General features: G+C 40.4%; 1 protein-coding gene across 7 annotated transcripts in view; it reads right to left on the bottom strand.

Annotated features, from left to right (window-relative positions):
- The window catches only part of myh10 (myosin, heavy chain 10, non-muscle), a 67,582-nt gene that overhangs the window by 3,719 nt on the left and 37,709 nt on the right, over positions 1 to 26,154 (bottom strand). For 4 of the 7 annotated variants that reach the window (XM_022206801.2, XM_051946009.1, XM_051946008.1 and 1 more), the window contains 28 exons: positions 24,027 to 24,141; positions 23,713 to 23,775; positions 21,410 to 21,603; positions 21,070 to 21,191; positions 20,906 to 20,975; positions 19,931 to 20,091; positions 18,193 to 18,301; positions 17,138 to 17,269; positions 16,796 to 17,002; positions 15,933 to 16,070; positions 14,271 to 14,394; positions 13,587 to 13,758; positions 9,314 to 9,526; positions 8,590 to 8,734; positions 8,290 to 8,496; positions 8,000 to 8,104; positions 6,735 to 6,887; positions 4,679 to 4,927; positions 4,380 to 4,592; positions 3,895 to 4,107; positions 3,601 to 3,762; positions 2,699 to 2,827; positions 2,504 to 2,592; positions 2,186 to 2,309; positions 1,811 to 1,900; positions 1,190 to 1,308; positions 976 to 1,084; positions 687 to 859 (listed from right to left, as the gene is read on the bottom strand). In XM_022206801.2, the coding sequence (XP_022062493.1) occupies positions 687 to 859; positions 976 to 1,084; positions 1,190 to 1,308; positions 1,811 to 1,900; positions 2,186 to 2,309; positions 2,504 to 2,592; positions 2,699 to 2,827; positions 3,601 to 3,762; positions 3,895 to 4,107; positions 4,380 to 4,592; positions 4,679 to 4,927; positions 6,735 to 6,887; positions 8,000 to 8,104; positions 8,290 to 8,496; positions 8,590 to 8,734; positions 9,314 to 9,526; positions 13,587 to 13,758; positions 14,271 to 14,394; positions 15,933 to 16,070; positions 16,796 to 17,002; positions 17,138 to 17,269; positions 18,193 to 18,301; positions 19,931 to 20,091; positions 20,906 to 20,975; positions 21,070 to 21,191; positions 21,410 to 21,603; positions 23,713 to 23,775; positions 24,027 to 24,141 (4,100 nt within the window). The remainder of the gene's footprint in view (positions 1 to 686; positions 860 to 975; positions 1,085 to 1,189; positions 1,309 to 1,810; positions 1,901 to 2,185; positions 2,310 to 2,503; positions 2,593 to 2,698; positions 2,828 to 3,600; positions 3,763 to 3,894; positions 4,108 to 4,379; positions 4,593 to 4,678; positions 4,928 to 6,734; positions 6,888 to 7,999; positions 8,105 to 8,289; positions 8,497 to 8,589; positions 8,735 to 9,313; positions 9,527 to 13,586; positions 13,759 to 14,270; positions 14,395 to 15,932; positions 16,071 to 16,795; positions 17,003 to 17,137; positions 17,270 to 18,192; positions 18,302 to 19,930; positions 20,092 to 20,905; positions 20,976 to 21,069; positions 21,192 to 21,409; positions 21,604 to 23,712; positions 23,776 to 24,026; positions 24,142 to 26,154) is intronic. The other 3 variants (XM_022206802.2, XM_051946011.1, XM_051946013.1) reach the window with 1 other exon arrangement.

Raw genomic sequence — 26,154 nt, 5'->3', positions numbered from 1 at the left:
CTTGTTGTGGATAGGTGAGGTGTTTCTCAGTGTGAGTCTAGCTGGGAGCATTCCTGCAGTGGTACTGATGTAACCGAGCAGATTTAATGTTATTATGTGTCTGTGGTTACAAATGGCTTTGTCAACATATTATTGTTTAATTAAGGTGGCCGACTATCCTTTAAAATAGTTTAAAATTTGCATTTTTAGTTCTAAATGTCTATTCTCATCTTAGAATCCTGAAATTTTCAAGGTGTGAACTACTGTAAAAGTCGCATGGAACTAACGGGGCGCGAGTCATGTGATCTTGAGGTCAGAATAAATACCTGGACCTGTCTACCAGTCAGTTAGAACCAAGGATAAGAGGTAAATGGCTTCAAGATCTGAAAAAAAGTCCAGTTTCCTTCTACTGAATCTCTTAGGACTACTACGAACAGGATGAGTGAAAATTTACACATTTTTCTGTTCCTTTAACTGCACAACATGGTGCAGGTAAGATGCAAGTTTGGTGTAAAGGAACACAAGCTAATAACTAACAGATCATTTAAATAATACAGAAATACATAAATGACTGATTGGTAACTGGTGGCACTAGAATGACACCTTTCAAGCAAAGGCACATCACTAAAATGTCTGAGTCGTTCAGAGAAAGATCCTGTTCACTCTCCAGCTTTGTGCTATCGGAGAACATCTAGCTCATTTCCTACCTGAGGCGGTTCTTGAGGGAGTTGACCTCCCGGGTGAGACCCTCGCTGGCCTCGGTGGCATCGTCCAGCTCCCTCTGCAGCTTCCTGCGGGAGGCGTTGGCTCTGGTGGCCTCTTCCTCTGCCTCTTCCAGCTGACGCTTCAGCTGCTTCATGCGAGAGTTGGCTTTTTCCATCTGACAGGGGGACGGACACAGACGGAGATGATTAGAGGTCGTAGAAAGCTGGCTGGGTGATCTGAATAGAGTCGCCTGAAGAAAAAGTGAATCTTTCCGCAGGTGTGAGTCAATACCTGCTCCTTGTACTGGTCGGCATGACGACGCTCATCCTCCACTTGCATCATCACCTCCTTCAGTTTCTTCTCGGTGCGTCGGACGATTTTGTTGGCTGCTGCTCTCTCCCTTGAGGTTCAACACAGAAAACGGTTAGAACAAAAACTACCAGCTTTACTTTCTACTTTTCTACTCCAATGGACGGATGTTCCAATACTGGAATTGGACACTTACTTGACTTCCTGCTCCAGCTGCTCCTCCAGCTGCAGGATCTTAGCCTCCAGGGCGGTGATGGACGCCTTAAACTTTGACTTGACAGCACCTTCCAGCTCTGCCAGTTTGGCTTTCAACTCCTGCATTTATGACGAGGCATTAGACATGACCACATACTTAGAATATATTCAGTGTAATCCCTGCATGGTTTAAGTGGTTGTACAAGAGATAAGAAGTGGTGATGCATGTAGAGAAAGGACACAAAATGACTCAGTATCAGATAGTAAGTAACAATTACAGAGTAAAGACAGGTAAAGCAAACAGAAGTTAACATTCACATGGTTGTGGGCTGGACCAAACTGGTTTGATGTAAAGTGAGTCCTTCAATGCGCCGTGCATCTGATCCCAGTGCTGAGATTAGTTTATTTAGCCAACAGCAACACAACTGTCACTCCCCTAAGCGCTTCTCGTGACATTTCGCTGCGACTTCCTGACTGCCTCCTCTTTGCTCGAGCGCTGTCTTGCTGCATAAGATCTGCTTTGGCGGGAGGTTCAGCCAAATTAAAATCAGGTTTGATTTTTATAGTCTCAAGTCTCTGAGCTTTTTGAGGCACCTCATATATTTAACAAACTGTACAAGACCTTGTTCTGCCGCTCCATCTGTTGCCGAGCGTTCTCACTCTTCTGTGCAGTGTTGCGCTCTGCAGCTAATTCTGTGTTCAGGCTGTCGACCTGAGAAAGAGAGAGGAAGGTAACAGTGATCAGAAAGATGCAAGTTGATGCACAGTGCATTTACATTTGATGTAGGTAAATATCTGAATGGTTTACAGAATCTTTTTCTTTCTGCAGACATTTTGTTTATTTAGTTACAGACCCAAAAGTCGACTAAATATGTAATTTGGTAATTTTGCCCTCAACTGTATGCTTGGTGTTACTATCTTGTTGCTTTGGGTAGAAGTCAAATTAACAACGGTGATGATGATGTTGTTACTGTTATCTCATGTGTAGTCGGTCTACCTGCATGGTGGTCTTCCTGAAGCGGTCATTGAGCAGTTCCATGTTGCCCTGTTCCTCCTCCAGCTCCTCTTCCAGCTGTGTGATCCGAGCCTCCAACCTCCTCTTCTCATCCAGCAGTGACGACCTGACGCACAGATTTAAATTAAGTTTCTCATTCGGACTTCAGATAGATACTTTATCGCTACGAAATCTCAAATTTATCTTAAAATGACCAAACAAACAAAAATAAAAAGAAAAGACTTGAGACCAAATGTACAAGACCTGCCTCATGGTCAGCCACTAGCATGAAGAAAGAACAAACTACATGTTGATACTGACTTTCCAGAAGCACTGTTGGAGATCTCATCAGCCAGCTCATCTCTCTCCTGTTCGGCATGTCGGCGGGCTCTCTCTGAAGCTGCATGGTCCTACAGACACACACAGGCTCATTCAGGCTTCACGCTAATATCACTTTGCTTATTCTGAATAAAAGCCAGCACATAGCACAGACAAAGTAAAAGTCTGGAACTGAACCTCCTGAAGCTGTAAGATTTCTGCCTCTAGACTCTTGAGTTTCTTCTCATTCTCCTTGGACTGGGTGAAGATCTCGTCCCTGGAGGCTCTGGCCTCTTCTAGCTCCCTCTGATAGTCCTTCATCTGAGCCTGTAGGAGCAGAAACATAACGGACAAAGTTAACCCTTTAAGCTTCAGTCATTTCCAGCCGTTTTCAGTACAAAAAAATCGCTAATATTCTATTTTTAAAATAAAAAAATTACGAAAAATACAGGGAATATTGGACGGGCATCGCGAGGTGCATTTCCTTGACAATGACCGATTCGGGGATTTTATACCGACTTCAGGACATGTTTTGGATAAAATAGTTTACTGGCTTGTGTCATCTGGATGTAAAAGGTTGGATTATGGCCGTTTTTTATGGAATCTTTTTTTTTGTGTGTAATAATAAACCCGGAAATGTGAGTCGCGCTGTGTGCGTTGAAGCCGTGTATAGAGAACGGATGGATGAATATTTGTTTTTGTCGGACAAATGTGTTTTTCTCACCCGCTGTGGTAATCACATCTGAAAGTGGTTTATACCGGCGGATTCATGAGAATCTAAGCTTTCCATTGGTGTATAGTGTTTGTATAATCGTGTTTGCAGCCGTCGGACATTCCTGAAATTCCTATGCAAATTAGTAGGTGTACCGCCGGCGGTACACTGAAGCTTAAAGGGTTAAAGGCTGATATGACAGATAATTCAGGTTATACGGTGGTGGAGTAAAGACGGGCAAGAACTACTTTTTAAGCTATTATAATGAGGGCACTTTTCTCATCCCTGCTACTAAAAATTAGGACTTTTGTGTAATTTTTACATTGGGCAGTTTTGGGTGAGGGAGCATAGGTTTAGTAGACAAATGTGAGAGGATGTAAAGTTGTACCTGGAGTTTTCTCAGCTGTTTGATGGCTTCGTCTCTGCCTTTGTTGGCGGCTTCGATCTGACCCTCCAGCTCATTCAGGTCCATCTCCAGCTTCTTCTTGGCAGCAATAGCCAGAGTCCTCTGCTTCCTCTCGTCCTCCAGCTCTGCCTCCATCTCACGTACCTGGATGAGGACAACAACACTCAATACCATGCAGACACTCTAAAAATGACAGAATGCTAAACTGTGTACTCTCAAAGTTTTTAAACAAAACAGCTATAAATGTGGCCCACTACAGTCATCAGCCCTGTGTACCTGTTTGACCAGCGCCCTCTTCTTCTCCTCTCCCTGCTCGTCTCTGGCCTGCAGATCTCGGTCAAACTGAGCCTTCATGGCCTGCATGTTGACTTCCAGACGCAGTTTGGCATCTTCTGTGGCCTGCAGCTCGTCCTCCAGCTCCTCCAGCTGTGTTCTCATCTCCTCCACCTGCTGCTCCAGCGTTCGTTTGGACTTCTCCAGTTCATGGACCTGTATGCAGCGTCAGGAGAACCAAGAACGTAACGTGGCAGCAGAGTAAGCTGTAACTGAAGGTCTCACATTTGACTTCCCAAAAGAATAATAATGTTTCAGATTTGAATGTACTGCATACCTGACAATTAAAACTACCTTGATCGGACTGTACTCTGAACATGGAGCTCATTTCAGTTATAAAGATACATCTGTCTGCTCTTAGACCACCGGGATCAACCCATAAAAGCCACTTTACCACAGTGCCTTTCAGAAGGTCAACGGTCACTCACATTCTTCCCCACATCATCCTTGGAGCTCATCAAGTCCTCCATTTCAGCACGGAGCTGCTTATTAAACCTCTCCAGTTCCTCTTTAGCCTCTAAGGCCTCCTCCAGAGCTCTGGCCATAGACAGAGCTTTGGTCTCCTTCTCTCTTGCCTCAGCTTCGGCCCGATCACGCTCCTCAGCGTAACGAGCAGAAATGGTCTTCTCCTCGGCCAGCATCTAAGACAAACAAACAAAGGCCTTTGATATGCTGACATTCACATGACCTGAACATTTCTGAAACCGTTGTGGGTGATCCAGTGTACCTGGTCAAACTTTTTCTGCTTCTTTTCCAGGTTGGAGACGATCTGTCTCTGCTGATCCAGGTCCACCAGCTGGTCGTCCAGCTCCTGCTGCAGTCGGTTCTTGGTCTTCTCCATCTTGTCCATGGCCATGGTCTTCTCTTCCAGACGCTGGCTGGTGAGCTCCAGGTCCTTCTGGAGTTTCCTCTTCACCTCCTCCAGGCCCTCTATTGCTCCTACATCATCCTCCAGCTTTTTCTTTGTCTCAAACACCTGAAGGAAGGACATTTTTAAATCAACACACAGATTGCTGGATCAGGTTCGCAGGCACTTATTACAGTACTAGCTAATAAAATCACTACAGTCAGAGATAATTTTTCTATACAGACACTAAAATCTGGAATAACATCCCTGTAGTGTCTGCATTGCTGTTCATTTTATTGTTGATTTTTTTTCTGTTTTTATTTTGTATTGTAATGTGATTTAGTTCTTTATGTGCGGTAGATCAGGAACCTGCTGTAAACCAGTTTTAACCAAGTCATGGCAGTTTTACATTACTTTAAATCTCAATAAAAATCAATGAAATACAACATTTTGAAGCCTTCCTCTTACTTTCCAGTGGTCATTGCAGCCTTTACTGTCAGAGCAGCAGAGCTATGTACAACGCTGGTAATGGCAAAACTGACAAATTAAAAATAATGAGGTGTCCATCCACCAGCAACCTCAGCTCCTGATAAAATGAATATTTCATGGTTTCTCTGTAAAGTGTGAAAGCTGTACACTGAGATCCAAAAGCCTCCTGAGAGCCAAATATTTACCTACATCTGGCAAAATAAATGTGAAAACAAAAAGGAAATGTATCACTACACTGCTGCAGTGTCTCAATTCATTAAGTGGCTGTTATATATGTGTGTGTGTGTGTGTGTGTGTGTGTGTGTATACACATTCTTACATTCTTCTATTCTTGTGATATTTCCAACCTTTATCTTAACCTGCTGAACCCCCAAAGAAAGGCATGTTGTCTTTTTAAAAAATGCAGAAATGACACTATTTAAAGTCAGAAACTGTAAAAACAAAAAGAATTGGTGGATTTTCAGCTTTGTTATGAGATGTGTCCTATAAAACTTTGCTCAAAATAAATTGTCAACTCTAACCAGATTCTGTTAAAACAAGCCAGCCAAAAATGCACTTCTTGGTATAAACATGAAGCCATTAGTGATTCAGCTGCACTGAACGATCATGTGACAGAAGTACAGACATTTTCCAGCTGGATTGGAATAACTGTAGATGGAGATAAACCAGGCACAGAAAAATCCTGAATATGTAAATGGGTAGACATATATATATATATATATATATATATATATATATATATATGTAGCCATCATTTTCCCCAATATTGCTAACACCTGTGGGCAAGATTTGATTCCATTTTTTTAAACATTTTTTTTTTCTCACAAAGTGAATTTTTTCAGGATTATGAGTCAGCGTGGTGGCATTACAACTGCTCCTACATCACAGAAGACATTTTTGAGTTCTCTCTCCTTCTAGCCATGGTTGTACTGTTTCCACAGTGTGTAAAAATATGATGGGAGCAAAAACTGCTTGGGGCTCAAAGGGTCATAACATATGCGGTATTTATGGTGTTACAATCTGCTCCATCTCTGTTCTTTTACTGCCTTTTCCTTCACTCCTCTCAGCTCTCACTGCTGTTTGGCAGATGTCCAACTACACGCTCTCCAACTGTGTTACTGCTGTCCATGTACCTACTCCAGTTTGACTCGCACACCTTGAGCTAAGTCAGACTTTCACTTCATGAGGTCTTGAATTTGCTGCAAGGCCTCACTGAGTTACAGCTGTCGGCACACTGCTCTGCACCTCGATGACAGGTGCTCACAGCTGGAAAACAGCTGGAAACTTTTGCATGGCCCCTCTCTTGGCACACAGTCGAGTATCGGCGGTACGTCAAAGGTGTGATGCCTCGTATGTTTGTGTGTGTCAGAACTGCTCATGTAGGAGTATCTGCGTATATGTGGGTGTACATGTTCATGACACTAATTAATGTTTGTGAATGTTGTACCTGAGCCTGCACCGTCTGCAGCTGTTTCTCCAGGCTGCGTCGTGCCTCCTCATCCTCTTCCTGCTGTTCCAGCAATGTGTTCTTTTCCAGCTCCAGCTGACGGATTTGGCTGCTCAGGTTGAGCTTCTGACGGGTCTCCTCCTGCCGCAACTCCTACACAGATAACAAAACCAGATAAGATGGTCAAAAAAAAAAGAAAAGCAGGGAGATATGTATGCTGTACCTGTTGCAAATGCTAAAGTTAGGGCTGCACAATATTCCAGATTATTGTCATTTTTATTGAAATGAGCTCTTTGTCATGATTATAGGGACAAAATATGTAAGGCTGCACTTTCATATTCTAATAAGCAGAATGCTGCTTTTACTTACATGTGCTACATTTCAGCTATTGTCCTTGTAAAAAATAAGTTTTAAAGTAAACTAATTAATCTGAATTTAGATTGTCTCCTAGATGCAAAATATAAATATAATTGCTCAATATCTACTTATTGATGGGCACTACAATTTACAGATGCGCCATAAATGCCTCATATTCCAGCTATGGTAGCTACTAACTACAGTACTGCAGTTCAGAGAGGTAAAAAACCAAAATTACTTTGAAAAGTAACTTAGATGGAAATTAGGGGTTCTAAAGTTACCCAAGTTTAAACCAAGTGAACAAAATGACTAATTTGACGATTATTTTCATGATTAATTAACTAATCCTTTGGTCTATACAATGAAAAAACATGAAAAAGTGCCTATGCCTATTGCAATATCCTCATGCACAAAGATGTTTTTGACGAACAATATAAAATCCCAAATTGTGCACGACTGATGCTAAAATAATAATAAAAAAAACAACAACAAAAATAACAATACAAGCAGCAATCTCTTGCATGTCTAAGCTGGAGACACAAATGTTTTGGCGTTTCTGTTTCACAATGACTGAAACAATTAATTATCAAAGTAACTGCGGCTCTCTGTCAGTCAGAATTGAGAGAACTGTGACTTTCAAATCTTTTATTAATATTTAACAACGTAAGGTATATTATCACAGTTTGTAAGTAGAAGTCTGTAAGCATGACTGTAAAGGCCTTCTTGACTGCATGAAGTATATCAAATGGCATCCTGGTGTTTGGACTTCAGATTAAACTACGATGACAAATAATTCATGCCCTTGTGACTTTACAGATACGTCTATAGACCATTTTGACTCCAGATTAGGCTCTCCGTGGCTGTGAACCTGTTAGGACAGAAAGGGTGACACAGACGCTCTTTCATACCTCAGAGTCTTGCAGTTTGCTGTTCAGGTTGTCAACTTCTTTAGCCAGTTTGACACTTTTCTTCTCTGCCTCCTCCAGCAAAGCAGACACATTGTCCAGCTCCGTCTAAGAAAACACAAATAAAAGCAAGAATATTAAGTGTTACAGGAACAATTAAACTGATCAATTATTAAGACAAAGCCAAAAAGCTTCGCTGTCGTCCTTTGAACTATATTTCATGATAAATGTAAAGCTACATCTTTCCATTTTATAGCAAAACAGCTCCTCTAACTGTCCACAGAGGTATTTACCTGGAGTTTGTGTGAGCGCTCACTCAGCTCTCCCTTGGCTCTCTCCACCTCAGTAGCTCTGGTCATAAACTCCTGCATCTGAGCCTCCAGTTTCTTCCTCTTGTGTTCTGACTCCGTCTTTGCCTGCTGCAGACTCTTCACCTCACAGGCCATCTCTTTGTTGTCGCTCTCCAGACATTGCTTGTTCTTCTCCAGGTTTGCCTTAAACTGCACAGAACAACAAAAAAAAAGTTCTACAGAAGTATTTTGTATGTAGGCAAATACAAGCCGTTCAGGTGTGACCAGGTACGACTCACTCACCCTCTTGGCCTGGTCCAGCTGTTCAGATAATTCTTCCAGGGCCGTGGCATGTCTCTGTCTCATGTCCTGGATCTGGGCCTCGTGGTTTCTGGTCTCCTCATCAATGGCCTTCTTCAGCTCTGCCACCTCTTGCTCTCGCTTGGTCCTGGAGTTCAGACACAAAGAAGAGGATCTATTGTAACTTTTTCAATTCAAATCATCCGTCCACTGAACAGTTAGCAATGCACATGATATACTACAGATGGTAACTTTGGCTTGTGGAAGTGAAAAAGAATATAACAATGCTAAGACGCTGGAACCACTAAAATATATTTTTATGCATGTCGCAGTTTGTGTCAAACATCGAACACTCTGCTAAAATTCAGATGAGTGTCACAGTTCAGTTAAGCTTTTGTCAAACCCTGTATTTCTTCAGACCACGACTAAGCTGCTGATGTTTGGGTGACAGACTGACATGGGCTGTAAGTAGCAGCAAATGTAGCCTCGAGCCTCTTGCCTCAGGCAGAGGTTTGGTAAGCTCACTTCAGTTTTTTAATGTTCAAACTTGAAGTCTTCAGGTCCAACCTATGCTGACTGAAGCAATTTGTCAGACTTTGAGGAGCTCCCTTTTGCCCCACAAGCAGCTTAGAACAGCTTTTCAAATATGCAGTGGTAGTCCCAGAGACTTTAATGTGTAAAATAAAATCCCCTTTAATATGATTCATAAACCAGCATAAACCAGCACCTGAGCTCCTGCTGGGCAGCGGTGGTATCCAACGTGTCCTCCAGCTCCGTCTTCAGAGCCTCGAGCTCCTCACTCAGGTCCCTCTTGAGTTTTTCAGCTTTGCTCCGACACATTTTCTCAGACTCCAGATCCTCTTGGAGCTCAGCTAGCTGGGCCTGCAGCTCCCGAACCTGCTTCAAGGCGTTGTTCTTCTGGACGGTTTCCTCGTCACTCCTGGTTGGAGACACAGAAGCACACGAGTCAGGTTTCAGGGTAGATCATAATCACAGCTTAGTGTTTGTCACAGTGAAAACAGTGCAGACATCTCTTTAGCTTTGACCTTAGACTAAGAATCTCTTTCTTGTTTCTATGAGAATCAATGAGGATATTGTGGTATTTTGGAGAGAGTAACAGATTATGTTCTTGTGCACATTAGCTACACTTCAATGCACACGCTCGAACTAACACCTCAGACTTTTACAGGCCTTACAGACCTTCAAACAAACAACAAACCAAACCTTGTTTAGCTTACTGATTTCCACAACTTCTTCTGCTTAAACATTATTTACTACAATTTCCCACAAAATTCACACTTAAACTGGCATTTCAGTTTCTTTATAGAATTACACTTTAACCCTTTAAGCATAAAACCCAACAGCGGGTGTGAAAAATGTTCTACATGTTGATTCCAGGTTTTCTCATTTTTTGTAAAACAATCAAAGAAATTCAACTTTTAAAAAAAATACTATTAGACATAGACTAGTCACAGTTTGTTGTTTACATGGAGGTGCAGGATTTGGTACTGAAGTGAAAAAATGAGCCCAGAGTGAGAAAAACTCTAGCAGGAGCAAAAAAAAAAAAAAAATTACACACTTGGGTTCAGAGTGTTAGCTGACACTGACTGCAACTTCTATTTCTTTCAGTATTTTTGTTATTTCAACTGAAACATTTACCAGAAATGTACTTGCACCGCTACACAGATTTATTTTTTCATTTTACCACAGAAATCTATGAGGATGTTTTGGTCCTTGAGATGGCAGTATGGAAAGTAAGTAGTTTTTAATCGATGATGGAAATTTCTTATATGCAGTTATTGACATTTTCTTAAGCAATAATCAAGGAAGTGAATTAAAAGAAAGGCAGGACAGAGGTCTTTTTTGGTTGAAATTTAGCCACCAGTGCACACGGGGTGGCAGTGTGGCGATCTGTTCACTGCTGAAGCTGTGGGTGTGTTTTCCATCAAAGCAGGACAACTGTGAAGTTGATTTGTTTGCAGCTGGATGTGCAGCAAAGTAAACCTCCTGCTGGCTGCAACACTCCTGTAACATTTCTCACATATGTGGAAACAAACACTGAACGCCATCTTGGTTTAGTTACATAATTAACCCAATGCCACCGCTTTGATTACAAGCAATAATGACTCCAATCTACATGAAATGCCTCAATTTGCAAACAAAGACGATCTGATTGTTCTCAGAATAGCTGCTGAATTAAAAATGAGGCACATCTAGTTTAATGGAAGCTTAATTATCTGTGGCTGTGACTAAACTGATGGTTTCTGTGTGTGAAATTAGAGAGGCAGACGTTTACCATCGAGCCCTGCGTCTGAGTTATTGGTCTAGAGAGAAGAGGGAACTACAGAGAAGCCACATTAAGATGATCTGAGTTGACCTCCAGAGGAACGACCTCCGCAGCAGTTGACCTCATTTGCATTCGAGCAGATTTATGACGGCTGAATGGGGGAAGAAAATTAAACATGGCATCAAATGTGGATATTTTTTCCACTGTGTGGAAAATGGGGATTAAGGGAGGAGTGGGCTTAATTCAGAAAACATCGAGTTGCAGGGAGGGTGAGAATACTTTGATGCACGCAACTGGAAATGTTTTTCATAATCAGGACAAAAAAAAAAAAGACAATAAAACACAATCTCGTTGAAAGTTTCTCCTTTGTTGTGAAATAAAAGCCTTTTTTAGCCAAGCTGTTGATTCCTTCATGTGAGGGAAAAAAAAAAAACTACTACAAACCCAGGACTGAGAGCATCAATCAACATCAATTTGGCTGTAATCAGACACGGCTGCCTTCGAGATGAAAGGTCTCAGCCAGCGTCGCTGAGAGAAAATGGAGCAGAGTGAAGCAGAGAGGGACTGATACGAGTGAAAGATTTAGAAAAACTGTGCATGTGTGTTAAAACCGCGGCTGCAGCTGCTGAAGAGGATGTTAGCCGCTTTAAGTCAGAGATCAGAGTTGTGTGTGTGTCATCCTTGTTAAAATGCCTATTTCAGGTATTGACTGTGCCGTATCACACTGGAGTGCTGTTGTCATGGAAATGGGATGTACTGCACTGGAGAGAGGCTGTGTGAAGCTTTATATACTGAAATGAGCAACACTAAGTATTGTTACCACACTAGTGTGGGTTTGTAGTGATGCGAGCTCAGAGGAGTGCGTCTACCTTGGACTGGCTGTAAAAACACATCTCAGTGTTTCGTGTCCTTCAGTAAGAATCTTTTCTTATAAATATGTGGCTGAGGTCAGATGAAGATTGAACCTGGATGTTTTTCTCGGACTTGTATAAAATGAAGCTGCTCTTTGTTACGAACGACACACAGCTGAGTAAAAAAACACCACTGTTCCAAGGCACATACTTGGTACTTTTGAACGGTATACGAAGCTGAAATTTTAAATGTATGGTTCAGTTTTAGGGGTTGACAGATGTGGTTCTTTCAGGGCAACTACTGACAGAGATTAGTGTTAATTAAGAAGACTGATAACCTATACTTGGAACAGAGAGAAGGGAGACTTTCAATGTTATCACACAGTGTTGGTGGGATATTATTTGTAGCATGTAATCAGATAGTGCTGTGGGCGGGACATTGCACAACACCAGAGAGAGAGAGAGAGAGAGAGCGAGAGCGAGAGCGAGAGAGAGAGAGAAACACATCAGAGCCAAAACAGTACATTTCTAAATGAGTACACTGCTAAAAGGAAAAATGCTAAATATCCAAATATCAGCATTTATGTGAACATCTGGATCTATAATCAGCCAGATCAATGATCGGCTAATCTCTGCATATTTTTAAGGGGTGTGTTTTCTTATTCCAGTCTTCAAAATGCCCAAATAATTGTTAGAAATTTAAGGCAATCTCTCAACAGTTATCTTTCAGCTCACAGATGAACAGCCAATGAACAATAAATCAAAAGATATTATATATTTGCATCATCATTGGCAAAAGGAAAAATATATTAATCTGGAATGTTACCCCTTATAAACTATTAACAAGGCTTAAAATGGTACAAAGTTGTTTTTTTGCACAGTTGTCATCAAATCTAACATAAAAATAAACAAAAAAACTCTCCCAAAATGCACATTTTTCCCTTACTTCTAAATTTCCTCCTTTGTTGTCAAGTTTCTGGACATCATCAAAAGAAATTTTACTTAGAAGTTGAGCAGAATTAGGCTTAAACATGGCCTTTAAGCTGACAGGTTTAATGTGACTTTAAAAAAATACACTTATTGTTCATGTTGGTTTTGTATTGATTATAACCTGCTGCTCAGTTCATACACCCAAGGTTTCATAAAACCAGACATCTTTGCACAGGAAGAGTCTAGCATAAAGTCTGAGAAGTACAAGTGAATAAATTTGAGTGTTATTTCAGTGTATATTTCAGCAGCCCCCTGTGTGTTATATTGTCTGTAGAGATAAGGTAATACTTTACTGCTCAGAGTTTTAGTCTCGTTTGGGCTCATTTAGAGAAGACTGTTCAGGTGCTGCTACCGTTCACTATCATGGCCAAAAGGCTCATCCATCCATTCATCCATTCTCTACACACCGCTTTATCCTCACTAGGGTTGCGGGGGGTGCTGGAGCTTATCCCAGCTGACTCGGGCGAAGGCAGGGGACACCCTGGACAGGTCACCAGTCTGTCACAGGGCTACATATACAGACAAACAATCACACTCACATTCACACCTACGGACAATTTAGAATCACCAATTAACCTCCGCATATTTTTGGACTGTGGAAGGAAGCCGGAGTGCCCGGAGAAAACCCACGCATGCACAGGGAGAACATGCAAACTCCATGCAGAAAGATCTCAGGCCCACCCCGGGATTTGAACCGGGATCTTCTTGCTGCAAGGCGAAAGTGCTAACCACTATGTCACTGTGCAGCCCCAAAAGACTCATGCTTGGATTAAATTTACTAGTACTGTATCTTTTGCAGAGGATATCTGATGCTGTAATTTCAGTACTGACTCTTGCCTTTATTGTGACATACTTTTATTCGTGTGACTGACCTGGCCAGAGCAGCCTGCAGCTCCTCCTCCTTTTTGGCCAGTTGAATTTTCAGCTCCTCTATCTGGGCTTGAAGCTCAGCGATCTGGTCCTGCAGGTCAGTTGTCTCTGCATCAAGTTTGCGTTTGGCCTTCTCCAGCTCCTGGCGTGTTTTCTCCTCCTTCTTTAAACGCTCTGAATGGAGCCACAACCACATGTATCATAAACACAGCTGAAAAACAACAGTTTTCTGACTATAGATAATCTCATGAAGTAAGTGGGCCGTGTCCCACAGAGGTGAAATGAAGCCCAAACAGTTCACAGAAAGTGTCAAAACACTAACATGTAATTACTGACAGCCTGACACTAATTGTAATCATATTTACTACTTTGCTGCTCACGAAGATGTTGCACAACTGTAAACAATAAATCTACACAATCAAGGCTGGTAGAGTTGTACTAAATGTCCTATAACTGGCCTTCGAGTTCTTCTTTTCAAACAAGAAACCTTTACTGGACCTCTTGCTGAGAGGATGGCTCATTTACGCTCAGCTTTTACACGTGACCCTGATTTACACTTCCAATTACTGTCACACACTATCTATCTATTTGGCAGCCTTTGTGTCTGTCCTAGTGAATGTTCTAGAACAACTCTATTCCAGACACTAAATGAAGCCAGTAACAGTGGCTTGCTGAGAGCCTCTTACCCTCCAGGTCAACCATCATCATCTCCTGCTTGTTCTTGACTTTGCCGAGGTTCTTTGCTTTCTCCTCCTCCTCTGTTAGTTGGGAGGTCATCTCGACAATCCTGTCCTCCAGCAGCTTTTTCTCCTGTTGAGGAAAAAAAATACAGAGTATGGTTTACCCTGGAGGCTTATGACACACAACTACTGTATGGAGGTTGAAAGGTATAAATACGTAAGCACTAAGGAAGCAATGCTGCTGTGTCGCATTCAGAGTTCAAAAGAAACTTCTATTTTGTGCTGTTCAGGTGTTTTCAGTCACCAAGTGGTTGCCCTCAGGAAGGGAAACAATACAATAGGCATTTAATTTCAACAGAGTAGGCAGAGAAAACTGGTGAGAGTAATTAGGGTTCAGGTTGAGCATCTTGAAACAAGGTTTTTTGGGGTTCAGGTTAGGTTCTGGTTAAGGTGAGGCGAAACGGGTATCAACAGTAAAACAGAACCTACTGTAGAGAATTAGAATCACTGACTGAAATGACACAGGAGCCGATTTTACTGTGAGTGAACTGATACATACATCATTTTACCAGCAGACAACAGGCTGGTAGTAACATCAGCTTATACATCTGATTATCTGGTGGTTCAATAAACGATTTGTTCACACGGTGGATGGTAGCAAGAAAGAGCGATGCCTGCTTCTGTTGTAAAGGTTTTTCTAGGTCTCATCTTTACTTGTGTTTTTGTGACTTGTACAAATCCACAGCTGTGTCAGAAATCAGCCTGTTGTTCACTCATCAACTCCTCCCCATAGCGCAGTCTGAACTTACTGCCACAGAAGTTTACTGATTATTATGGTTTTACATCACCACTGACTGCTGTTAAGTCATATATGTCTTATTTTCACATCTAGAAAATGTGGTATATTTCATTAGACAACTATTTTTATTGTACAGTTCTTAGAGAGATACATACTGGATGGATTAGGACACTTAAATAAAACTAAACGTAGCGCAACATATAGCAAGCAGGAAACAATTTTGGATACAATCTGTTTTTAAAGCCCCTATTTAACAGCTTGGATATGCTCTTTAGTAATTTCATGATGTATATTCTATTGGAGGATAAAAATTTGGGGCTCTGGGTTAGTTTCTATTGGGTCAGCACAACGCTGCCACTGTGGACTTTAAGGTGCCAAGATAACACCACATTTAGATTAAAAAAAATGCTGACTCTGTTCCTTTGAGTTGAGATTGAGTGGACTAACAGAGTTTGAATTGCTGAGTATGATAGTCCAAACTAAGCAAACAAAATTTGTTTGTTTCAACCTTTTCAACTTGTCGTGTTGCTGTGTAGTCATGGTAACCACACAAACAATAGGGGAAAGACAGAGGAGCTGCCACTGATTTCTGTCTTGTGTTGCTGAAATTCAGCAACAAAAGTTTTATTGTCTGGGAAAATGAATAAAAATCTTTGCGGACTTGGAGGAATAAAACTCACAATCAAAGGATTTGTCTTTCTTTTTCTGTCTAAAAGTTGTTTACTTGTGTGTGACTCACTAGTTGGGCGATACAAGAGAGGCACAAACCGCTGGGATGCCTTCTATATCACTTTACTGGTCATGATCCCAACTTGAAAGACTTCCTATGTTATCGTTTGACCTGTCTGTTCCAGACTGAATCTGGTCACCTTGAGGAACTTGGAGTTTTGGTCCTCCAGCAGCAGAATGTCCTCTTCCATCTTCTTGATTTTGGCCTCAGCCGTCACTTTATCCAGCTGCAGTTTCTGTCTCGCAGCTTCTTCCTCATCGAGCTGCTCCTCCAGGTCCTGTAAGAGGAAAAGAGATGCAAATAAAGATTTATAATCAATCTGATACCAAGAAACTGAAGTCTGAGAAATGAAAATTTCAAACTAAGATTCACACATAAAACTCTTTAAAGACTCATGAGTGTTTCTCTAGAACATGAAACAGTTATGACTGAAAAAGAAAGAATCAAAGTTAGGAGCTGATCCACTTCTTCGTGTCTGATCAGAATTGTTAAGACAAGAATGCACACTGAGATCTTTACATTTATCCTCTACAAAAACACACTGATAAAACACACAAGAAATTAGACCTCTACAGTGTCAAGCCAGTCTTTATGTGGTAGGAAGTCAAAATATTATTGTATTGTATGCATTGTAGACTTTGGCAAGGTTCAGCTGTTTAATATTTTTGCTGTCTAAAGGGTAAGTTAATCCAGAGGACCTATACAGAACTCAGAAAAAAAGAAATAGAAAATTATCTAACATGAAATAAACAAAACTGTTCTAGCTTTCCCAGAAATTAGTTTCAAGGCCCTGCCAATATTCAAATAAGGACAATCATGACTGTGTATAATGTTTTTGAAAGGCAAGTGATAAAACACAAATTAATTGTGAGGTGAAAATCGTATTTTCAAATCTAATCCTCCGGTCACCTTTGAAAGCAACGTGCTGAATATCAGAACATCAAAACAAATGTAGGAGAGAAGTTTGTGTATATAGAAATCTGAAGAGGACATGAGATAAACCTGAATGTGTGACTGCATCTTCTTCTTCTCGTTCTGCAGGCTCTGGTTCCTCTCCTCTTCCTCCTCCACCCTGGACTCCAGGTCATGGAGTATCTCCTCCAACTCCTGCTTCCTAGAAAGCAGACGAACTCTCATCTCTTCAGCCTCTGCGAACAGCTCCGTCTCTGCATGGAGTTGTTCTGCTAGAATGTTCTTCTCCTCGACGAGCTGGAGAGAGGAAACAGTTTAGAAAATATGCACACAAACTTAACACAGTTATTACCTTATCAAAGTTTCTTTTCTAAAAATTCTAGTTTATTTCAAGTGATAATATTTACATTCAATAAAAGAGGACGTTTGTACCTGCTGGTGTTTCCTCTCCATCTCCACCATCTCGTTCTCCACCTTCAGCTGCCTCTCCTTCACCTTTATCAGCTCCTCATCTTTGGCCTGCAGCTCCTCCTCCTGCCGGGTCACCTGCAGCAGCGGCTTCACCTGAGAGAGAAACAAAATCAGACTCTACTGGTTGCTTTCTTTTTATACCACATAGAAGAAACTCAATTGCTTTTTTATGGTAATACTGGTGAAAAAATTGCAAAAAGAAAAGCAGTAGCAAAGATAAAATCTACACAATTATACATGTACATATAGAAGTACATGTATATCAAATTATTGTCGGTATTTAATCATACATCAAATAATTATTTTTAATAATGCAATTAGTACACTACTTAAATAAATACATGCAAGGATCAATAAATTCTAAAATTATTCATCTTAACTTAATTTTGCTTCAACTAACAACGGTCCACTATGGGTCGATGAGTGCTCCAACTACTGTAGCTGCATTTGAAACAGTACAAACAACTGAACAGCCTCCTGCAGACTAATTCACCATTTTATTAAACTAGTTGGTAGAAGTTAGAAGTCTGCCAACAGCAAAACAAAAACAACAACAAAAAACAAAGTATAACTAAACTTCCTCTCTATGGAAAAGAAGAGAAACAGTAAAAAGAAATACTTTCTACGGCTTTATGAGGTGGATGAATTCAGTGCTCCTCATGTTTTCCTGCTTTAAAGAGTCAAGTGAAACAAAAAGATGTGATGCATTCAACATTATATTCTTGATCATTTCAAGCTGAATTCTGTTTACTCACATGGTGTGGAAGTTATCATTATCAACAGATGGAGTTTAAGCCTTGGAAATGTACATGGGCGAGATATTTTGAACATCTACCGTTAAATATTCTGTTCTGTGTTTAATTCACATTTAGGAAATAATTTAGCTGTTCAATCACTCATTTTCTGAAAGCACAGTTTACAGGATGGCTCAGATGCTCAAGTAGAGCAGAGATGAGGGGTTGCTTGTCATCAGAGCAGCACATGTGAATTACTGTGGTTGGTGTCAGGGTTCTCACCTTGGTGAAGAGCCTCCACCACTGCCAGTGTCGCAGCTTCAGATAAGCTGCACAGTTCCTCTGCAGGACCTTTAGGGCACTCAGCTGCTGCTGCTTCTTAGCAAAGGCTCTAAGAAAAGAAAAAAGCACCGGGAAAAAATTAATAACTGAGTGAATTTGAAAAGAAAATTTTTTGCCAAAAACAAAAGACAAGAAAATGCAAATTGGGCTTGTTTTAAAATAAGTAAACGAGGATGCATATTATCACCAGAAGGTGGCGGTATAGGCTACTTTAGACACAGTCGTAATAAATCAGTGTCGAAGAAGCTGAAAAAAACCCATAGCAACATTAGAAATCACATAATTTGCCTTTTATTTTAAGCATGTACGGCGTCCTTTACAAAGAACAAACTGTTTCATTCAGTATGTATACGACTGGGACATAACATTCTGTTCTAATATTGCATCTTCGTCATATGTTCGTTTTATGCTGTCTGGGAACAAAGACAACAAAAGCTAAGAAGCGGAGTTCATCGTTATCTAGTTCCATCTATTAACTCTTTCAAAAAAAAAATCAACAACTTAAAGTGAGTGCAAAAACTCCCACCCAAAATTTTGCTTTTTCCATTAAGTCTTTCTAATGTGATACTTCAAAATGTGTAGAAAAATATATGTTACGGAAATATAGCTAGCACTAATTTTATTGGCTATGTGAATGCAGCAGACACAAGCTGTTGCTGTCACCACAGCACTGATGCACCATTACTTTTCCAGTTAACATGGAAACCTTCAAACCTTCAACATGGTCTTTTAGCTGTAAAATGGTCTGTCTGCTATTTGGTTCAGAGCGGATAGCGTATGGTGTGTTTTTGAACAGCTGCATGTTGAAGCTTAAAAAACACTATTAGAGCTGAGAGTGAACCACAAAAGGGAATTTATGAGCCAAACAACCAAACTGTGAGCAGACCTGTCTGTAAAGCTCCATAAAGCTGAGGGAAGCTGCAGATTCAGGTGGTAATTTACTATGTAAGACCCCACAGCACAGTTTTCACTCTCATTTGATGCATTTTTGTGATAAAAATATTGATTATAGCTGCTCTAAAAGAGGAACTGAGTATGCGTCTGATCAAATACACCCTACTTTTGTCTTTCCCCTCAATGTGTTGCTTCAAGCTCTGTCATAAACACTAACTATTCATTTTTTGCTTTTGTGAATACAGCAAGTGAAAATATGATATCATCAAATAAAAAGAAGGGGGCTACTGGGGAGAGCTTTTAGTATACATACGTGACCAGATGTAACTACTGCATTTACACCTGCCAAACATCTGGATGCTTTGGATCTCTGACCCCCACTGTGTTCGCTTTAAACAGCTGGGTCAATATCCTTAAGTGCATCTTGGCAATCAAAATACAAGCTGTATGTTCATACCTAATAAAATGAATAAAAGTAAAGGGCCCCCTGAGCAGAGCTCTGAATGCCAGCATACTGAGTAGAAGCTGATGACATGAAGCCAACAGAGGCTCTGGTTGTGTGATTGATAAAGCATGTGATGTTAGATATACCAGCAATAGTGCACGGAGGCCTACAAGGAGGTCCAGGATATGATGGAAAATGCAAACTACTGAGTACAGATATTTCATAAATTATATTACCTGCAGGCTGTATATGTAAACTCGGAGTATGACTTTATGAACTAGACATAACTGAATTGTGAAAGAGTACATTCAGCAGCACATACTGAGGTCCAACACTCACTTGCGTGCCAAGTATCCACGGCACACGGACTGGAAGTAGATGATGATGTCAGTGATCTTCAGGTCTCTCTCCTCCTCCAGGTGGGCCAGAACACCAGTTCTGAAGAAGATCTTACTTTGACCAATACGGAACAGGTTGGGGTCCAACTCCAGGGCGTGGATCTACAGAAGAAATACAGAAGCTTGTTGAGAAAGAATCTGTGTGGAAGGTGTTAAAGTCTTGGTTTGTTTTAATCAGAATTTCTTTATTTGTCAAGTCTGAAACACATTTTTGCATTAAAATCAAGCATGAGTGAAGAAAAAAACAAGAACTATAAATTAACATTTTGTTTTACTCCAGTCATTCAGATGAATGCTGTGTTCATGATAGCTGAGCTTGTTGTTGCAGAGGGTTTGTTTCATTTGGCGGTGCTCTAACCAGTCAGAAGTGACTCAGAGTTTTGGCAGCAGTTGATAAGAGCAGTAAACCTACATCTTGAAGGGGAGTTATCGGACTTAAAACAAGTTGTATACTAGCTGCTTTAATTTCATGAACATCTGGGATCATTTATGTCTAGGGGCAGTGTGATGTAAATTTTACCATCTGCCCAAATCTGTTAGGACCCATGTAAGGCAACAAACTCCAGTGGCAGGCTTCCTGCATCTCCGGGATAATCACTGGTACTATGCTACAGACAATCTGTAACTAGCTGTTATATCTTGTAAAAGCAAAAAGACACAGCCAGTCTTTCAAAAACACCTACAGGAACTCTGTATTTTTCTGTTTTTGATATTAAAGGCAATGCAATGTGTCTGTGTAGCAGACCAGTGTGCACCTATTGTAGCATGAAACCTTAAGACATCTACTGTCTGCAGTGATCAGTGCGTGCAGATGTAGAAACCATGAACTGACCTTCAGCTGTGAAACTTTATTGAAAATCTACAACAGTAGCAGTTTTTAAAAGGAAATATATGAAAGGAAAGAACTTTGCCCTACCATCCTTTCACAGGCTTGTTTTCCATCCATGAATCCCTTGGGGATTGCGTTGGGTGTCAAGATCTCATATCTGTGTAAGATTACATAATATGCAAACTGTAAACAAACTCCAAACTTTTCTGTGAGGAGAAATAAGTTAAAAAAGCTTGTTTTGTGTTCATCACCTCTGTCTGAATTCCTGGAAGACGATGCGGTTTGGGAAGCCCTGCCTGCAAATACGAATCCCCTCCAAGACTCCATTACACCTGAGCTGATCCAGAACCAGGTGAGGCTCCAGTTTACCAGCCTGAAGTAAACAAATACATTATTAATAGAACAGCAACAAGTAAATTTCTTAGATTTCTACATTTCTAATATACAATTTACATTCTACGAAAAAAACTCTCCTCTAAAAAAAGATACAGTATGCATAAAGTGCCACAGAGAAATTTCCCTGATACCAATGAAGTCCTTCACTCTCCACTGCTTGACACACAACCTCTAACAAATAAAGCATGTATTTACCCTTTTCTCATGGTTGGGAATGATGCAGCGGACAAAGTTAGGGTTGGTGTTCCTCAGTGTGGCCATGAGCTTGGTGAGCGACTCTTTGTACAGCTGTCCAACAGTGCGAAACATGCCCTTTTTCGTTTTGTAGGTGGCACCAAACGCCGTCTCGTTCATTCCTGCCACCTGGTCAAGGCCCACGATACGATCAACTGGTGGGGAGACGGAGAGGAACGATTAGAACAAGAACACTCTGTGGAGAACAGAGACTCACTGTAGGAACAGTAGTAGCAACACAGTGGCAAAATGCAGATGGATGTAAAAGACATTGCACACTGTTGTCAAACAACGGCAGTCTAGTCTAGAACTACTGCTAGCTTCTGCAGATGGAGATGAAGCGCAGAGTCTAACTATTCCATAGCTCATGGATTCTCTTTAGGTACTCTAAGAAGCATATTGTTTAAAAATAACTTACTAAACACTGACATCAATCAATTGCAAGGAGTGCTGTTCTCTGTGGATGCTTGATGGCAGCAACATGGATAGTTTTTAAACATCTTCCTGCTTTTGATACATAATCTGTTCTCAGCCTGTTAAAGTTTGGCAACAACTAAGGGACTTTCTGCAAACACTGAATACACTGACTCATAACGTAAATTAAAAGCGACACTCTGCTCATTTTAAATGCAAAGATCATTTTACTATTCGTCTTTAGTCCCACTTGACCTGTGGCCAAAAAAAGAAAAAAAGTCTCCAGTGACAACACTTGCAAACTCAAAATGTCGAGCAAAGCCCTCAGAGAAGGTCTAGAAAATCTGAGTAATGTCATCTTTAAAATGTATTATAAAACAGGATTAAACTGTGTAGCTTTGGGGCTTTTTTGTTGCTGATTTGGTGGTCTACAGAAGAGTGCCTCACAATACTAAACAGGGTTTGACCTTAATGAAAGAACAGTATCAAGAGCAGCTCTGGTGCTTTTGTTGGATTCTATCAGTTGAAGTGATTCTGAAGAAAAACTTTTGGAAGTCACGACACTTTCTTTTTCTGCAGCTGTGGCCACATTAGCTGAATGCCAACGTTTCCTACGAAAGTGCACATTTGTGAGATCTTCTGGCTTCCAAAGTTGGAAATGCGGCCTGGAGAACTGTGCGACAGGAGAGAGGTTCAAACCACTGAGGAAAATATACGAGATTCTGTCATCAGACTGAACATCTCTTAGGAACCGCAACTGACCTTTATTTTGTCTTTCTTATCCTCATGTACTGGTTATGATTTTAAATGATAATTTTCATGATTAACACAAAAGTTATCAGCGTTAGGTTCAGGTATGTTGCCATCAAAACTTCTAAAAGAAAAAGAAAATGCTTCTCTTAACAAAACCTGTAACCAGCTGGGAGCATCATTATGTGACAATAAGCCAATCAGAGAAAAGAAATGACCCTCTATAATCTTCATTTAGCACACTATAAAAAAGAAAAAAAAAAAACACGACATACCTCAGGCTATAATCTGGCAATAATGTTGGTAGACATATTCTACAGATGTTTAACTGAATGACACAGCCCATAATTTTTAACACTCAATTACTAAGTCATTTATTATTCTATGAATACTATTATTCCCAGAAGCTAAATTAAAGCCACAAGTGACGTACTGCTGGAATTACGCTGATGTGATACATGGCCTGTTGTCTGGACCCTCTACCATGATTTCTGAGCCCAAAGACAAAGCAAAATACCAAGAAAAACATCTGGTTTCAATTCCCTGCAACTGTGATCCTGTCTTGGTAGGAGGAAGGGAGGAAATTAATGTTATTAAGTATTCTTCATTTAAGCTTCCACTGCTTTATTTGCTGTTGGATGTTGATTATTGGGGAGGATAAGACTCAGAAACAGCTGAACTAGATTCTAAGTGTTTGCTTCAGGGCTACTGAACACACAAAGATCACAAGACCGACAAAAACACTGACAAATTGAAGCACAGTGGTTCAACTAAAGGGAGCAAGTGACTAAATTCTACTTCAACTAATTTAGGAATTAGACATCGTTGCTTTTGGCTGAGACAAGGGAGCCATGCAGCCTGGAAGCAAATGGGAGCCACTGTAGCTATGACAGACACAGCATCGGCTGAAGCATGAAACATACAGCCAGATCTGAGCCAAAAATATGCAAGCAAACGTGTAGAAGTTAACCTGCTTGGGAAGCACTAATATTTAGCCTCCCTAAACACCCTGAGCAGTGTGGGTTCATAACCCGACACTGGTAATTTTCAGCAGCTTTTATTTTGGCCCAGGTCTGCTACAGCACGACCCAGTCATTCACCTGCTGGCTCATCCAGACTAGTGACATTGTCATAGAATGAGGCCCTTTGAATGGTCTGAATCTCTACAACACAGAGAAAGAGAGGAGGAGGGGAGGGTGTTAATAAGTTCATTTTTAGAAATGTATAGACCTGGGTCAACAAGGCACACAGCTGTTGTTAGTAGGCTTGAGTGACAGACACTTTGATGTGCTTGTTAACTGGTTAAGTAACAAGTACATATATAATGAATCCTGCAGGAAGTGTTGCTAAAATTGACTCCTTCTAGTATCTACAACAGATTTAAGCCTTTAGAGATAAGTAGGTGGCAGATTACCGTCTTTCCACAGTTCGGCCACAAATTTGTCAGTTGACTGATGCAGAAGAGTGGCCACATTGTCGTTCAGAGGGTCCATGTTCTTCATCAGCCACTCATCTGCCTTGTAGTCCACCTGTAATGATAAAGTGGTACCAGTAAATGAGTCGGACAAAAATAAAATTAATAAACATTTTTGATAGATATCTTGAGAAAATAGATTATTTTTTAGAAATCTTTTTGAGAAATCTGATACTGATCTAAAGCAAAACCTTGGCATTGCTTACAGCTATATATAGACGTAACACATTAATAGTTCAAAAATGTTGTAAGTGAGGTGCTTTCAAAAAATACACCATGAATAAATCTGAACCTTTAACAACCCTGAACCCACTAACAGTGACTCAGCAGTAACCAAAGGTCACACTGCAAATATTCAAGGACTTTTCTGGCTTAAATGCAGGCTGTGCTTACACGGAGCAGAGCGGAGACAAGTATGGAAATAAATAATGTAAGTCGTAAAATATCTACAGTACAGACAAGTATTTCTCTGGGGCCACTGGAAAAATGTTGTACATGTCAATCCCATATTTTTTGTCCAACATTTGTTTTTTCTTTTGTTATGATTAAAGATTTTTTCATTGTGTCATACTACAGAAAAGACGTTTTTAAAATTCTTCCTACTTCTAGCTATGGTCATGCTGTTTCTATAGAGGTACTTTAATCACCACCAGGTATCTCAGATACACAAGTACAGAGATTTTCAAAGGTTCTTGCCACGTAGGTTGTTTAAGCATCTTTGTGAAGAACTGCCACACTACTGGACAATTCTTGTGTGGATTCAGTCTGTCAGATTGTCTTCTGATTGTTCTTGTAATGCCAGAGTGAGTCGGCAGTGTTTTAAAAGTAAAACTAATGTTAATCTCATAAGGTAAAATATTTTGCATTATGGACTACAACTTTCCAAAAAAAACATAACAGTCTTTAAGTCCTGAAGGTGATTTAGAAGATTTAGGTAACACCCTTCTAGAAATCTGTGAATTACAATTTTTTTAATACGTTCATGAAGAGTAAAAAAATAATAAATCTGATTCATCAACCCTGCAGACCTTTAAGGATTTAGATGGAGTTTAGTGTCAGCTGAAAGCAAATGGAAAAATCACTATAGAAAGCAAAAGATATGTATGAAGTACTTTAGAAAAAAGTGTTTCCATGTTATCATTTGTGTTTCAGTTGTCAGTGCTGTTTATGTTTCAACTGGTCAAACATTACTAAAAAAATAATTATGTAATTTTCCAAAAATAAAAGGGTTTGCTTCATGTAAGTATTAAAAAAAAGAAGAAAAGATCATTTTGTAATCTCTGTTTGCTACAGGGGTGTCTCAAAAGTCAAACCTCAGCATATGGATGTACACAGAGTTCTATTTGCACACTTATGATGCATAAAACATCACAAACCACGTAATTGTAAGCAGATGTACTACTCAGCAGGTCTCTCTGAAAGACAAACGCCGTGTTCTTCTGCATAACGCCACTGACGACTTCCAAACCCACTCCCACACAATGACATATAAACCATGCTAGGCTTCAGTATTTCCCTGAAATCCCACCACAAGAGAAGTTTGTGTCATTGTTTTATCCGACCTCTGACCCTTTCACTTGTTAATTTTTGCAACATCTCCACCCACCATAGTGACCTTTACAAACTGGTGGGTTGGCCCTCCCTTTACACCAGGCGACTCCAGCACTGGTTTTTACTCATCTACAGACCCTATCAGGAATACCTCTCCAACCTCCTACACCACTCCCATAACAACCACCACCTGAGGTCCAGCGATTTCATAACTCTCTCTAGCCCCAAGGTTTGCTGTGTCTTTGAATTCCTTTTGCTTTGGTGCGGCAATTGATTGGAATTCCCTCTAAAAATCTCTGAAACGGTCATCGCTTCTATCACCCTTACATCTTTAAGCAGAAGCTGCAGCAGACCCTAGCTGACCACTGCACATGCTGACTGTTTGTAATGTTTATAATCTCTGTTTAGACACGTGTGTCCCGTTTTGTATATTTATTGTTTGTCTTTCTTCCTGCCGGGGCCTCTTGCCAGGAATAAATAAAGTATTACTACATAAAACTGAAGTGCGATGTGAAAT

This window comes from Acanthochromis polyacanthus, chromosome 3, assembly GCF_021347895.1.
Source record: "Acanthochromis polyacanthus isolate Apoly-LR-REF ecotype Palm Island chromosome 3, KAUST_Apoly_ChrSc, whole genome shotgun sequence".
Taxonomy (NCBI): Eukaryota; Metazoa; Chordata; class Actinopteri; family Pomacentridae; genus Acanthochromis; species Acanthochromis polyacanthus.
Note: the sequence above shows the minus strand (reverse complement) of the source record. Positions and strands in the feature narration are given on the sequence as shown.